This window comes from Corylus avellana, chromosome ca1, assembly GCF_901000735.1.
Source record: "Corylus avellana chromosome ca1, CavTom2PMs-1.0".
Taxonomy (NCBI): Eukaryota; Viridiplantae; Streptophyta; class Magnoliopsida; order Fagales; family Betulaceae; genus Corylus; species Corylus avellana.
The window spans coordinates 31384949-31397403 of NC_081541.1; the positions used below are offsets into that span (position 1 = coordinate 31384949).

At 35.5% G+C, this 12455-nt stretch overlaps 2 protein-coding genes across 3 annotated transcripts; one reads left to right on the forward strand and one right to left on the reverse strand.

Annotated features, from left to right (window-relative positions):
- Positions 1-341: 341 nt before the first annotated feature.
- Positions 342-6497, reverse strand: LOC132189608 (uncharacterized). Of its 2 annotated transcripts, none has more exons than XM_059604364.1 (12): positions 6099-6497; positions 5769-5875; positions 5323-5391; positions 5165-5219; positions 4476-4523; positions 4228-4286; positions 3161-3402; positions 2728-2818; positions 1564-1689; positions 1246-1399; positions 773-867; positions 342-684 (listed from the first exon to the last, which is right to left on the reverse strand). In XM_059604364.1, the coding sequence occupies exons 1-12, from the start codon at positions 6355-6357 to the stop codon at positions 499-501; spliced, it is 1491 nt and encodes a 496-aa protein (XP_059460347.1). In that variant the 5' UTR covers positions 6358-6497; the 3' UTR covers positions 342-498. The 2 variants fall into 2 exon arrangements, with proteins under 2 accessions (XP_059460347.1, XP_059460341.1); XM_059604358.1 differs by having other exon boundaries at positions 4228-4382.
- Positions 6498-7796: 1299 nt separating this feature from the next.
- On the forward strand, positions 7797-12249 carry LOC132168030 (protein CHAPERONE-LIKE PROTEIN OF POR1, chloroplastic). The gene is made up of 3 exons (XM_059579097.1): positions 7797-8187; positions 10301-10661; positions 11936-12249. Exons 1-3 carry the CDS (start codon positions 7858-7860, stop codon positions 12109-12111), a joined length of 867 nt encoding a protein of 288 aa, XP_059435080.1. The 5' UTR covers positions 7797-7857; the 3' UTR covers positions 12112-12249.
- The last annotated feature ends 206 nt before the right edge of the window (positions 12250-12455 follow it).

Below are 12455 nucleotides of genomic sequence, written 5' to 3' on the forward strand. Positions count from 1 at the left end.
TTTCCAATAAAGGCGTGTAACACGTAGTAAATGATTACGGCAAAATTTGTTATAAAGAGCGGCAAACATCATGTAAAATGGGACTTTTGTCCCCTTCATTTGGACCATACTTTCGCTTTCTCTAAAATTTTACTATTTAAATCATAATGACTTAAGCATCAGAGTTATCCTCCGCCGGCTAGTTCCAACAAGTTCTGTTGCTAAGTTATTCTCTCCTTAAAAGTACTTCCAATCGTTACCTTGACACGCGGTCAACTGTTCTAACATTTATCAATTGGACCTCTTTATGTAAGCTCTACTAATAAGCAATCATGGCTTCCACTCAAAAAATCTGCTTGATCTGAACAAAATCCATTCCACATTCCTTTGATCTTATTTTCCATTGGAACAAATACATGTTTTGGTGTTAACACTTCCAGAACAAAGCTTGTGTTCAAGCCTGCGACTTCAAGATTACAACTACCACATGAGTACAGATTAGCCAATGGCATGACAGGTTTACTGAAGGAAAAAATTGGACAATGGAACTTGGTCTCTAAACTCATTAAATCTCCTGTTGAGGCTGCGAAGGACTTGAATGTGAGGTTCCTCTTCCTCTAAGGGTATTATTTTAGCAAAGCTTCCTTCTTCAAGATAGTCTACCACCCGGTTGGCAGCTTCAAGTCCAGTGACATAAGATTTCTCCTGTGAATTACATTCATTGTTACATATTTTCATATTGTTCATGATTTTCACTGAAATCAACAGAGGAAAGGGAACAGTTTGAATCAACCTGTGACCAGGAGCCGTGTCGGGTTATAATCCAGTCTCCGGCCATGAAAAAGTTTGGGAAAGATGTAGACCCGCGCATCATGTACTTGTACGAACCTACAAAAGTGTTTAGCCATCACATATCTTAAAAAGTTTAAGTTAATAAGAAATGGTGAATGTAATAATTTATATTAATATTCTATGCAACGAAAAGAAAAATGGAGATTATCTTAAAGATATAAGGAGTAAAAGTCAACGTAAGACCCAGTTAACTCTTGGATAATTTTCTAGACAATTGATGCTTTCTTAATAGAAGATCATTGAAATGATCAAAAATAGCACTGATATAGGTAGAAAAAGAGTAGAATTAATTCATTTGTCTGCCATCTATACAAATTTATATACAAATCTACAGATATTTAGATCAAGGAATGCTAGCGGTACTTGGTTGAGCATTTAGGATTTTCTTATAAATATAACAAGCCCTTAAATTACCTGGAAAAAAGTGAGTCAAACATTGTGGAAATCTTCCTATCTCCTTATCCATCACAGTAGCGTGCTCAAAGTCCTTGATGCACTTTGAGAGGTAAGACATCACTTTTGCAACTATATCCTCATCCTTCATCGGCAACAACTCGTTGGAATGATACTACAAAACAACATATTTTGAGACAAAAAAAAAAAAAAAAAAACATGATAAACCTCGGTTCTGAATTTTTTTTTTTTTTAATTTTAATTTTTTTAAATTTTTTTAATCTTACTAGTTTGAATTAAAAATAAAAAATAAAAAAAAATAAAAAACATGAAACTCACAAAATCAGCTTGTAGGACTGTTACTGGATCATCTTTATGCTCATCATGAATTATGTTCAAGTCAAAAAAAGTCCAGCCAAATTCATCAAATCCAGAGCAAGCATTACTTGCATTCGGAATTTTAACCTGCACAAATGTAGTCATTTTTGATACTATATAAAGGAATCCATAGAAGCCATGACTCATGAGTAATATAGACACGTGATAAGTGCAGCATGAAAATGTTGAGTGCACTTGTGAGTGTTTTGTCCCACATTGAGAAAACATAAAAAAAAAATGAGTGCTTAATATATCTAAGTGGACCTTAGCCCATTAGCTTAGACTTTTGGGCTAAACTTGTGTTCAATTATGTATATTAATGTACTCTTAGTAAAAACTCCATAACTGTTTTATCTCCCAACAGATAAGGATCTTCATCATGAAATTTCTACGGCCAGAAATTGTTGGCCCAATAGGAGCCTATTTATTGAAATCAGCAAAACATATTAATAGCCCGGTAACCTATTGGTAACTTCTCCTCCTTTCAAATGTGTAGGTTTGGAGTTCAAGCCAACATGAGTAGAAACAGTACTCAATTGTATGAAACAAAACCGACTCTGAAGCAATATGATAGAACCAATAAACTTATACATCTTAACGTCGGACAATTTAAGTCATTTAATCTAGATAAACTGTAGCCCAGATTTGTCGAGCACATACATGACAGGCATAATCTGCTAGGGTGCAACTTTTTTTCCTTTTAAAATGTATATATGATTATTATACAGAAGGACGCAACTTTTTTTCTTTTAAAATATATATATCTATTTGGTATTTAATATGAGCTGAGTAGTCAAACAGGTGACTAGGAGCAGACCCTTTTACATTTCCACAATTGGCTTGGTTTGTAAACAAACATCCATATAGGCTATAGCACGTGGAGATGCACCATTGATGGGTATGGTAGATGCAAGAATTCCCCATAACTTGAAAATTTTACATAATAAAATAATTAAACAAAGGAAAAATATCACAAATTTGGGTTGCGATGGCTAATAATATTCGAAAGTTTCTTTTCTTAACCTATCATCTCTATGCAATCTTCTGTACCATAGGTCCTAAAGACAAGCAAAATATATAATGATAAGAAAGTGAGGTTAGAAATAAGGACTTCCCCACTCTCACCTTCCTATCAAGGCGAAGCTTGACAGTGACTACATCGATGCTAGTCAAGTTTAAAACCTTCAGAAACTCCTCCCTTGTACATAGTACTGCACTATACAGAGCTCAATTTCCAGTTAAAAAAAGATTGCAAGAACAGGGTTAAAGAAAGCTCTAACATGCTTCTCAATATTTTAAAGTAGGAACAGATCTACTTATCAAAAATAAAGTAGGAACAGATCTGCCGAAAGCATTATCCCAATTGGTCTCTATAAAGATGATTGCAAAAGATACTGTCTGATTGTAACACTATTCACCAATTCTTCTTTTTGAAAATGTAGAGCATCGAACTATGGCTGAGTAAGTTAATACTTCCACTAAACTAGATGAAACCAAATCAAGTTAATATAAAATTATAAGAGAGTTAATTTAGTGTACAAAATCCTGAAAAATGCACCTGTTCTTGACAAGTTCCTGGAGTCTGGATATTCCAACAGCCAAGATAACTGCATCAGCATTATATGACTCTCTGCCACAAACTACTTCTGAAATACAGGTTGGTTCCTCCTCATTAAAGAAAAAATCTGTCACTTTTTTGCCCTCCAGAATTTCACAACCTTTAGACCTCAGGAAGTCAATCAAAGGCTCAAAAATCTTTTCCTTGACTGTCCCACGACACAATACCAAGTCGAAATCTTTCTGCATCATCCACATAGAAAAGTATATAGCTTCAGCTTAAGAAAATGCAGAAAACATCAGGAAACATTACTGAACAATGATGCAAAAGTATGGATGTTTGCATTATGTTTTCCAAGCCAGTTTACATAAGTTTGAAGGTTAACCGAAAACATTATAATTTCTGACAAAATGCCCAGAGAAAAATTTTAGGTTGAGCACACCTTCATTTTTTTTCTTTCAAATATCATTTTTTCTTTTAACATTCTCAAGTTTTATGGGTCATATAACATTTATCCTCTGGGTACCTGAAGATAATTTGACCTTACAGTCGTAAACTTGTAACATCAGTACCTGCAACTCTATGGGTTCATTCAACCTGATAAAATTCCTGTAATAATGACCTTATTGTCCATTTTGGTACTCTTACCCTCATTCCTCCCATATTGTCAGATAATTTTTCCTAGTTAATATATGATAGTGTAAACTGTTGCAGTGTTCTTGTGGTGGAACATAAAGTATCCTAGATGGTGCAATATTATTATTTCTTGGCCATATGGTATACAGGGAGGAAAGGATCTGAAACATGTTTGGTCTCAATAAGATTTGCAATTGAAAAACTTCACACAGGTAGAAGTATGTAAATTTGATACTTTGATTGAGGGAATCATGCATTTATTTTATTTGTTATATCCTTTTTTTTTTTTTTTTTGCTTAGTTGCACGGTCACAGCTTCATTATCACACTTCAAGTTCCCAACCTAACTTTCTAATCGGAAATCAACACAAATGGCTGTAGAGACTTGTGCAAAATCTTATGTCTTCTAGTAAGGAACTCAACCCATCACACCTGGTGGGCAAGGATGTAGAATAGCACCGCGAGAGTTGCAGCAGCACTACATTGTTCTGCTGGAGTAAATAAACCCACTTGAAGCAATGGACCAAAAACATCCCGATAAAGCCTTTCCGAGAAGCCAAACTGTTTTAAAAGCTCCCTTGCGGTAACTAACAGTTAAACCTCTGTATAAGACACTTCAAACTTCGTTTGATTTTATTCATTGGTGATAACAGATAATCATATGAAGAGGGGATACTTACTTGAATCATATTGTCTCCATGCCGTTTCGGTATTGTCAAAGTCAATTACTGCAAACAAAGGTGCAGATGAGTGAGAGAAAATAACAAGTAACGAAGAACAGCCTTTAACGATCTCCCTTTAAATTCCCAAGGATTGCAAACATGTAACTCAAATACAGATAGCTAAAGCGATGGAATATAAATGTAGACATCTAAAGTATAAAAAAATTATTATCTTAAAAAAAGTAAAGAAATCAATTAGAACCTTAACTCCCGTCATATTGCTCTAAGCTCTCCTGAGGCAACTCACCAGAAGTCCAAATACAGTGCATTGGGTCTCATAATGATCTTAAACAATATGTAAATATAGATGCTAGTTATATTTTTCAAGATGTTATTGGTAGTAAACATCTGCCATAGAAAGTTCAAAAGGCATCAACAATGGTTTGGAGTTGTCCAGATGTAATAGAGGGTGATGGAGGACACTGAAGTCCTGTTATATGTACCGAATGGATTCTTAGGTGTAACAACTTATGATTTTCTCGGCAATGGATTCTATGTTGAGAAAAGACAAAAGAAAAGGAACAACTAGTGGTAATATCCCACCATAAAATGGAAATCAACTCATGAGGATTCCCTTTACTTTTGTAGTCAGTAGATCCATTGCTCTGTAAATGGCAAAATCTAGATTTTTTAACAGTAGGATGTACCTGCAGCTCCTAAAGGAAGTGATGTTAACCTATCCACCAATGGGAGCCGAGCAAACTGCACAACGCAACAACAAGGATTAATGTACACAAGGCTAAATATACTTTTCTAACAAATAAGAAAAAAATAAAAATAAAAAAGGGTACAATCTTAGACATACTTGAGTATAAAATAATGTTCCCAATGGAGTCGGCAATTGAGGCAAATCTTTGAATATTGGGAATTCAACCTGCAGAATAACCTTGGTTTTGTTAAAACAGTTTTAAGGCCACTCATCTCAAACTCAATGAAATTGTTCGATGAAATCTATATACTATAATTTGTCAACACCATCCTACTACAAAAAGGCTCATAGAGAAAACATTAGAACTGCAAACTGAGTTTATTGATGGAGTAAATTAGGAACCATGGGAAAATGTCTGCAAATCAAGTCTTCGTCAATTTGGGTAACTAGTATTACCTCACTACTTGTCTTAAAAGCTTAAGCCGATAAAAATGGGTAATTTTAACAATTTAATCAATACTTTGACACACTCTTTCAAGTGTGGCTCAAAATACTTTAACAACTAGTTCAAAAAAACAAGATAAAAGCAACAATGTAATTACCTCCAACCCCTCTCCTGAATAATGTGCAGATGCTGTCCAGTTAGTGAAGGGCCTGATACCCAGCTCATCAACAAGGCTAAATATGTTTTGGTAGGGAGACCAATAACCTACAAAGTAGAATCCTATTTCATTATCAAAGGAGCTCATACTAGGCACGTATTTGAATATTAATCAGACACCCAAATCAACTCTCCTACTTTTAAATCTAGGTCATTACAATTGGGTTCGTGTGAATTCATGGAAAACTCTTAGCATCAGCAAAACCCAGATTCCCATTTCGATTATCAAACGCAAAGAACAAAAAGAAGGAAAACGTATTTCATTAATTACCACGGATACCAACATCTTCTGGACTGCCTTCGATAACAGTGACATCAAATCCCTGGTTGCAGAGGTGATAAGCAGCTCCAAGGCCAGCCCAGCCAGAGCCAACGATTACCACCTTCTTCTTCTTCTTCTTCTTCATTTGGCCATTGGCTTCCCCTCCATTTGCATGGCTTTGAAGAGCATCAGCTCTGCAACAAAACCCACTTCTAAGTCTCTTATCAGAGAAGCATGGTGCGAGCGTGACCCTCCAAGAAGCCAACATCGTTGTGGTGTCTAACTTTAACGGCTTTCAACGGCTATTAAGTTGCTTAAAGGCTTTTATGTAGACCAAGAAGCAAAGAGGGAAACTGATTTTTAGGTGGGGGTGAGATTTTTCTCTTGAGTGTGGCCAAGAGTTCTGACCACAAGCAATGCACGTCTAGACGTGTTGCCAAGGTTAGCACACACTTGATGGTTGGAAGTTATGGAGAGAAATTTTCTCCAAAAAACCAGCTTGAAGAAATTTTTTTCCACTCATTTCCGTCTTTATGAAAATTATAAGTACTTCGTGCGATAGAAATGAAAATTTAGGAGGCAAAAAACAAAGATTTCAAACCCTAAGGAAGTTTTTAGTATTTAACATTTTTTTTAATATTCTTAACGGTCATTTATTGTTATTCTACTGATTTAAGAATTTAAACATTAATTTTTGAGAAATTTAAAGATGTTAAAGGACACTTATCACTTATTAAAGTAGATTGAAATAAATTTCATTCAAACCAATTTAGAAAAAATTTGTGTCCGAAAATTATTAAATCAAAGACATAGACACATAAATGTAAAGAAAGAGAGCGAATTAGAGAAAAAATGTAAGGACTTGAGAGATGTTTCTCTCAAGCAAATAATTATGGATTAAGCTAGATAATGAGCATCTCAAAAGGGTACATAATGAGATGCCAAGACAATATATATATATATATATAGAGAGAGAGAGAGAGAGAGAGAGAGAGAGTTGTCTAGGTACTTCAACTTTTACCGTAAATTATGACAGATTACGTTCCTGTTAGTTATTAAAATGTAGACAGTTAAGTGACTATTTATATAGTAGCACTTAATACATTTATAATTTACGTAACACTTATCATGACAACTATTAAAACGGGGAGATGTAGCTTAATCTTGTAAAAGATTATAATAAAAATTAGTTTTCTAAAGATTTTTTAGTGAGATAATCTTTATATTAAATTGTTCCAATGGGGTAATCATTGTGTAATTTAATAGTATATTTTATCCAAGAAAATATAAATGAGACATGAGAATCAAGAGTCAATAAGAACAAAAAAAAGTTCAATAATTGAGTTAGTTTTGTCTTGCAAGTTGCATCACTAGGATGTTTCTTAATGTACTGGAATTTGTGGACGTTAGGGGAAGTTGTTTTCATTGTATATATATATATATATATATAATTCACAAGATTTTAAATAACAAATAACTTAACATTATATAAACGTTTATAGATGTTTCCCTTCGCTTTCCTATTCCAAATCTTTGTGGGTGGTCCAGAATGATTATAAGCATTCCCATTTGTCAGAAAAAAATTATTGTTCAAAAAAAAAAAAAAAGAAGAAAAAAGAAAGCCACTCGATCTTTATAACTATTAACAAGATCCCCCATCTGACGGTGAGCGATTAAGAAGCACCTACACCACGGCAACACACACGTAGAAATCAGCCTCTAGATTAACCGTCTTCTACGCTCAATAGCCTCACGTTTCTCGCAAAAAATGGCTGCCACTCTCTCAGTCCGGCCCAACCGCTTCACTGCCGGTTCGCTATATCCTCGGTCCCCGTACCGGAGGCGTGGACCGGATCACGCGGGACGGCCCATTAGGAATGAACTCTGGCGAGGCCTGACTACTCCGAGCATTACACTGTCCCGGCGCAAGCTGGTCCAAGCAGGCTCGCGAGCTGACGATTCGGCGCCGTCCGACATGTCGGTGGAGAACGCTCTCAAGCTCCTCGGAGTCACCGAGGGCGCGTCGTTCGATGACATACTCCGCGCCAAGAACTCGATCCTCGCCTCCTGTAAGGATGACCAGGAGGCAATTGCGCAGGTCCCTTCCCTAAGCTTGCTCTCACCGGATTACTCCTCTTCCTTCTTATCTCGGTTAGAAGAAAAATATTAGTACTTTTAGCAATAGTTTTTAATTTCATTTATATAATCCTGCCATTGATAATTTGGTCATTTTTCTTGGCGTATTTATGGTAAATTGTGCTCATTGCAAGTTTGTTTTAGAATTTTGTTCTTGATTAGAATTGTGAAACTAAGGGTCTCTTTGGTTTAGAACATGTGATTTGAAAAATAGTGATTTGAAAAGGCAGTTAGTGAAAATGAGATCCTTAAAAATACACAGTAAAGCGGTTAGCAAAGATGCATTTTGACCTTTAAAATTGCGGCATGACCTTTGAAAGCGTGTGTTTTTAAAAAATTATCTCCTTGTTTGCGACTTAAGATGTGGATTTTTCAAAGTTTCAAACTGCAATTTTTAAAAATTCACTTCCAAACAAAATACTTTTGCGATTTAGTTTAAAAACATACTTTTAACTTGCAAAATCGCATGGTCAAACAAATTCTCTTCCTGTTGTTGTGGCTTTTAGAGTATCTACAGCAATGATAGTCATTTTAGCTACTCAAAATACTTTTTGTATTTTAACTACTAGTTTTTTACTACAATCTCCAACAGAAACATCTATTCAACTTTCTACTTTCTTTAAATATTGTTTTTATTGTTTTTTATCCTTACTTTGAGGGCGAGAGAGAGAGGGAGAAATGAAAGAGAAAAAAAGAAGCTTACAAGGCAGTAAACTTTCAAATATGAAAGTTCATTGTAGCAAATTTTAGCAAAACTTTTATTTTGAAGTGTCTGTTGGAGGAGAAAATAGCACATAATAATTATATTTAACTATAAATGGTCATTTAGAGCATCTATTGGAGATGCTTTAGTGTGTTTGGATGATAGGTTGACAAATAAGAGATTGTATTTTCTGGATGGGGTATGATACGCAGTATTGTTAATAAAAGAGTTACTCTCCTCATAATTTTGGATGGGTTGTAAAATGCTGTTGTTGGACTGGGATCCTTTATATTTTATACGGTAACTCCTTTAGAGTTAGAAACAGCCCTTCCGCTTTCCGCCTTTGCCTATCGGAGTCGATTTCCACCTTGCCTCTTGGAGGCAGAGTTGGGTGGAAGTGTCGGAAACCATCTGTTTAGTAGTCTTTTTGGAAAATGAAGAACTTTGTCTTCATTCTTCGTCCGATGAAGATCGAAGATCTTTCATCTTAGTCAAAGACTTCTTTGTCAACGAAGATTTCTGAAACCTACAAAAGCGAGGGGTGAACCATGGTGGAGACTGTGATGGGTGAACGGCGGTGGAGATGTCGAGATGGTGAAGGGTGTCAGCTAATGAGAACAAGAGATTCGAGAGAGTGTAGACTAAGTGGGGGGCTGCAGGTTAAGGTATCGACTGATGGGAGTGAGATGAATATATCTCCCCACCAAAATGACACCATTTTTTGCCTTAGAAAATATTTGATTTCAAAACTTATGTACAAAAAGATGCTTTATTTTATTTTTTTAAATCACATTTAATAGTCGGGTTGGAATTAATCAGATTTTTTTGCCCATTTCTGACTTCTGACTCGAATTCTGTTGAAAATAAATATTGGTTTCCAACTTCCGCCCTGACTCTGGTTGGAAGGCAACCTGCTGAGGTCAGAACCGGGTCAGAAGTCAGGGTGTGGTTTTTGGCACACCCTTAACAATAATTTTACTATATCCCTAATCATTATATTCAATTAAATGGTTCAGATTTGGTCAACTCAGCATAATGAATTTAAGTAAAATTTAATCCTTTGGAGTCGTTAAATATTGAGGTGGCAAAATCTGAAGTATTTAATTAACTTTAATTATTAGAATCTTAAGAACTCCACGTGGAGTTGTCATGAAAATATAGAAGATTTTGATTCGATGTTGTTATTGTAAGTTTAATTCTGGTAAATGCATGGGTCCAATATCTCAATGTGGTAGTGCATTGTTTAGGTGAATGTTTAATTTCCTTTACTTATTAATTACTGGAAGCAATTGACTGCTTCTGCCTGTTTTACCCTAATAAAGTTGTAGGTAGTCTTCATTTCCTTGTCACAACTATTTTGAATGTGTTTTAGGCTGAAGCTGCATATGATATGTTGCTTATGCAAAGCTTAACTCAGCGGCGAAAAGGAAGGGTTGTGAGTAGTAACATTCGTTATGCTGATGTTAAACCTGTAAATGCTCCTGGAATGGGATCAATGCCTCAGTGGTTGCAGGCTACTATGAAAAATGCACCTGTTTCAGTTGAAACTCCATCGACTGGTGAGCTGGGCATACAAGCAGGCGTATATGGGGCTCTAATGGTCTTAACCTATGTCAATGGAACTTCGACATCGCCCACAGTGCCGTATGGTGGGGCTGATGTTCCTGGATTGATCTTGGCCGGTAGCTTTGGAGCTTCCTTGTACTTCATGACCAAAAAGAATGTCAAGTTAGGTAAGGAACTTTATATATTTGGTTCCGCTTGCATGGCTATATTTGGATTCAAAGGAATGTTGTCCTCAAGAAGATTAAGATTCCTTCCAAATTTAAATTCAAGTAGTTTAGCATGTTTGGTTTACTATGGTTCTCCATTATTGAGAAGGGGGACAAATTAGCTTCAATCAATGGAGGCATTAGTTAGGTGATCTAGCAAGTTAGTTATTTTAGTGTTCTGACTTATGTTTCTGATTATGTAAATAATAGCTGTTAGATTGCATTTCCTTCTCTCACAAATAAAGCAAGGTTTCAAGTTGTTGTAGTAGAACCTGTCATTTTAATGTTGCTGGCATCAGTTATACTTCGTTATCTGGTTGAATCTGTTTTAGGAAGTGTTATGGTTGGTACATTTTCTCCATTAGCTTAAACACCACTGTAACTTTTCTAAGGTCACTTCGTTGTTGACAAAGGAAAAGCAAATAGAAATGATTTCTTTCAGAAGGAACACCAATGTATGGAGGAAAACAATACCGTTGAGAACTTAAATGGAGTATGACTTCATATAAAGTCAACGTACCTGGTTCTGGTTCTGTCATTGTGATTTGGTTGAGTTTGGGGTCCAGGAAAAAAAAATGGGATCTCCTGTTATGAAAAGGCAATCATGATTGTTTTTGATATTTTCCACTTTTAAAGCAAGGCAGCGGCAAAAAATTTTGATCTTGTGAATATAAGCATGATTCAGCTGGTGATTTGGACTATTAGGGGGAGGGATTAGATAATTCTTCCTGCCTTTTCAATAGCATGTCAAGGTCTCAGAGTGAAAATTTTTGGGTATGTTTCTTAATGTGTTGTGGCATGTGTTTTTTTTTGTTTTTAGCTTGACAAAGTGTTCTAATGTGACATACATGTGAAAATTGTTTTTTGAGAAGTGGTTCACATTTGAGAAAATATTTTCTGTAGAGTACACCTGCATATTTTGAACAATTCAAACAGATGTAAAGCCCTACTTGTAAAAAAACTAAAAAGAGAGAAAAAAAGGTTGGGATGGCCATGGGACAACCTTGACAAGCAGAGGGGTAGCCACCCTAATTATTATTTTTTTGCCAAATATTCTTACAACAAGAGATGAAGACAGATTTATAAAGTGTTATGAGTTTTGAGTTGTTTATTAAATCATTTGTCTGGAGAACAAAAAATAAGAAACAAAATTTTTAACAAACATTGCCGAACTCATCTTTCTTTAGCTTCAGCTAGGTGAAAATATTTGAGTGTTTTGCTATTCATATTTACAGGGAAGGCTACTGTAATTACCCTTGGGGGCCTTGTGGCTGGCGCTGTGGTGGGATCTGTGGTTGAGAACTGGTTGCAGGTAGACATTGTCCCATTTCTTGGCATTCACTCCCCTGCAGCTGTAGTAAGCGAATTTATACTTTTCTCTCAATTTTTGGTCTCCCTGTACCTAAGGTAGGCTAAGAGAAGATTGTAATTGTAATTTAAACCCTGCAATCTGTAATTATTCATTTGCATGATCATACCCGACCTTTTTGAGGATGTGTATCATTGCATATTGTACAAATCTCAATAGAATGTAGTGAAACTTAAATCATTTCAACGAGTTGCCTGCACACTGTAATGGTCATTACAGTTCGAGCAATGCTTCATACTATACAAACATTTCACAAATATTTCACAAAGTTGACGTGATAAGGTTGAGCAGCCATTGTGTATATATATATATATATATTGTAAACAATGGTTGATATAAGGGTTACTAGACTCCGACATATCAACTTTGTAAGATATTTGTGAAAT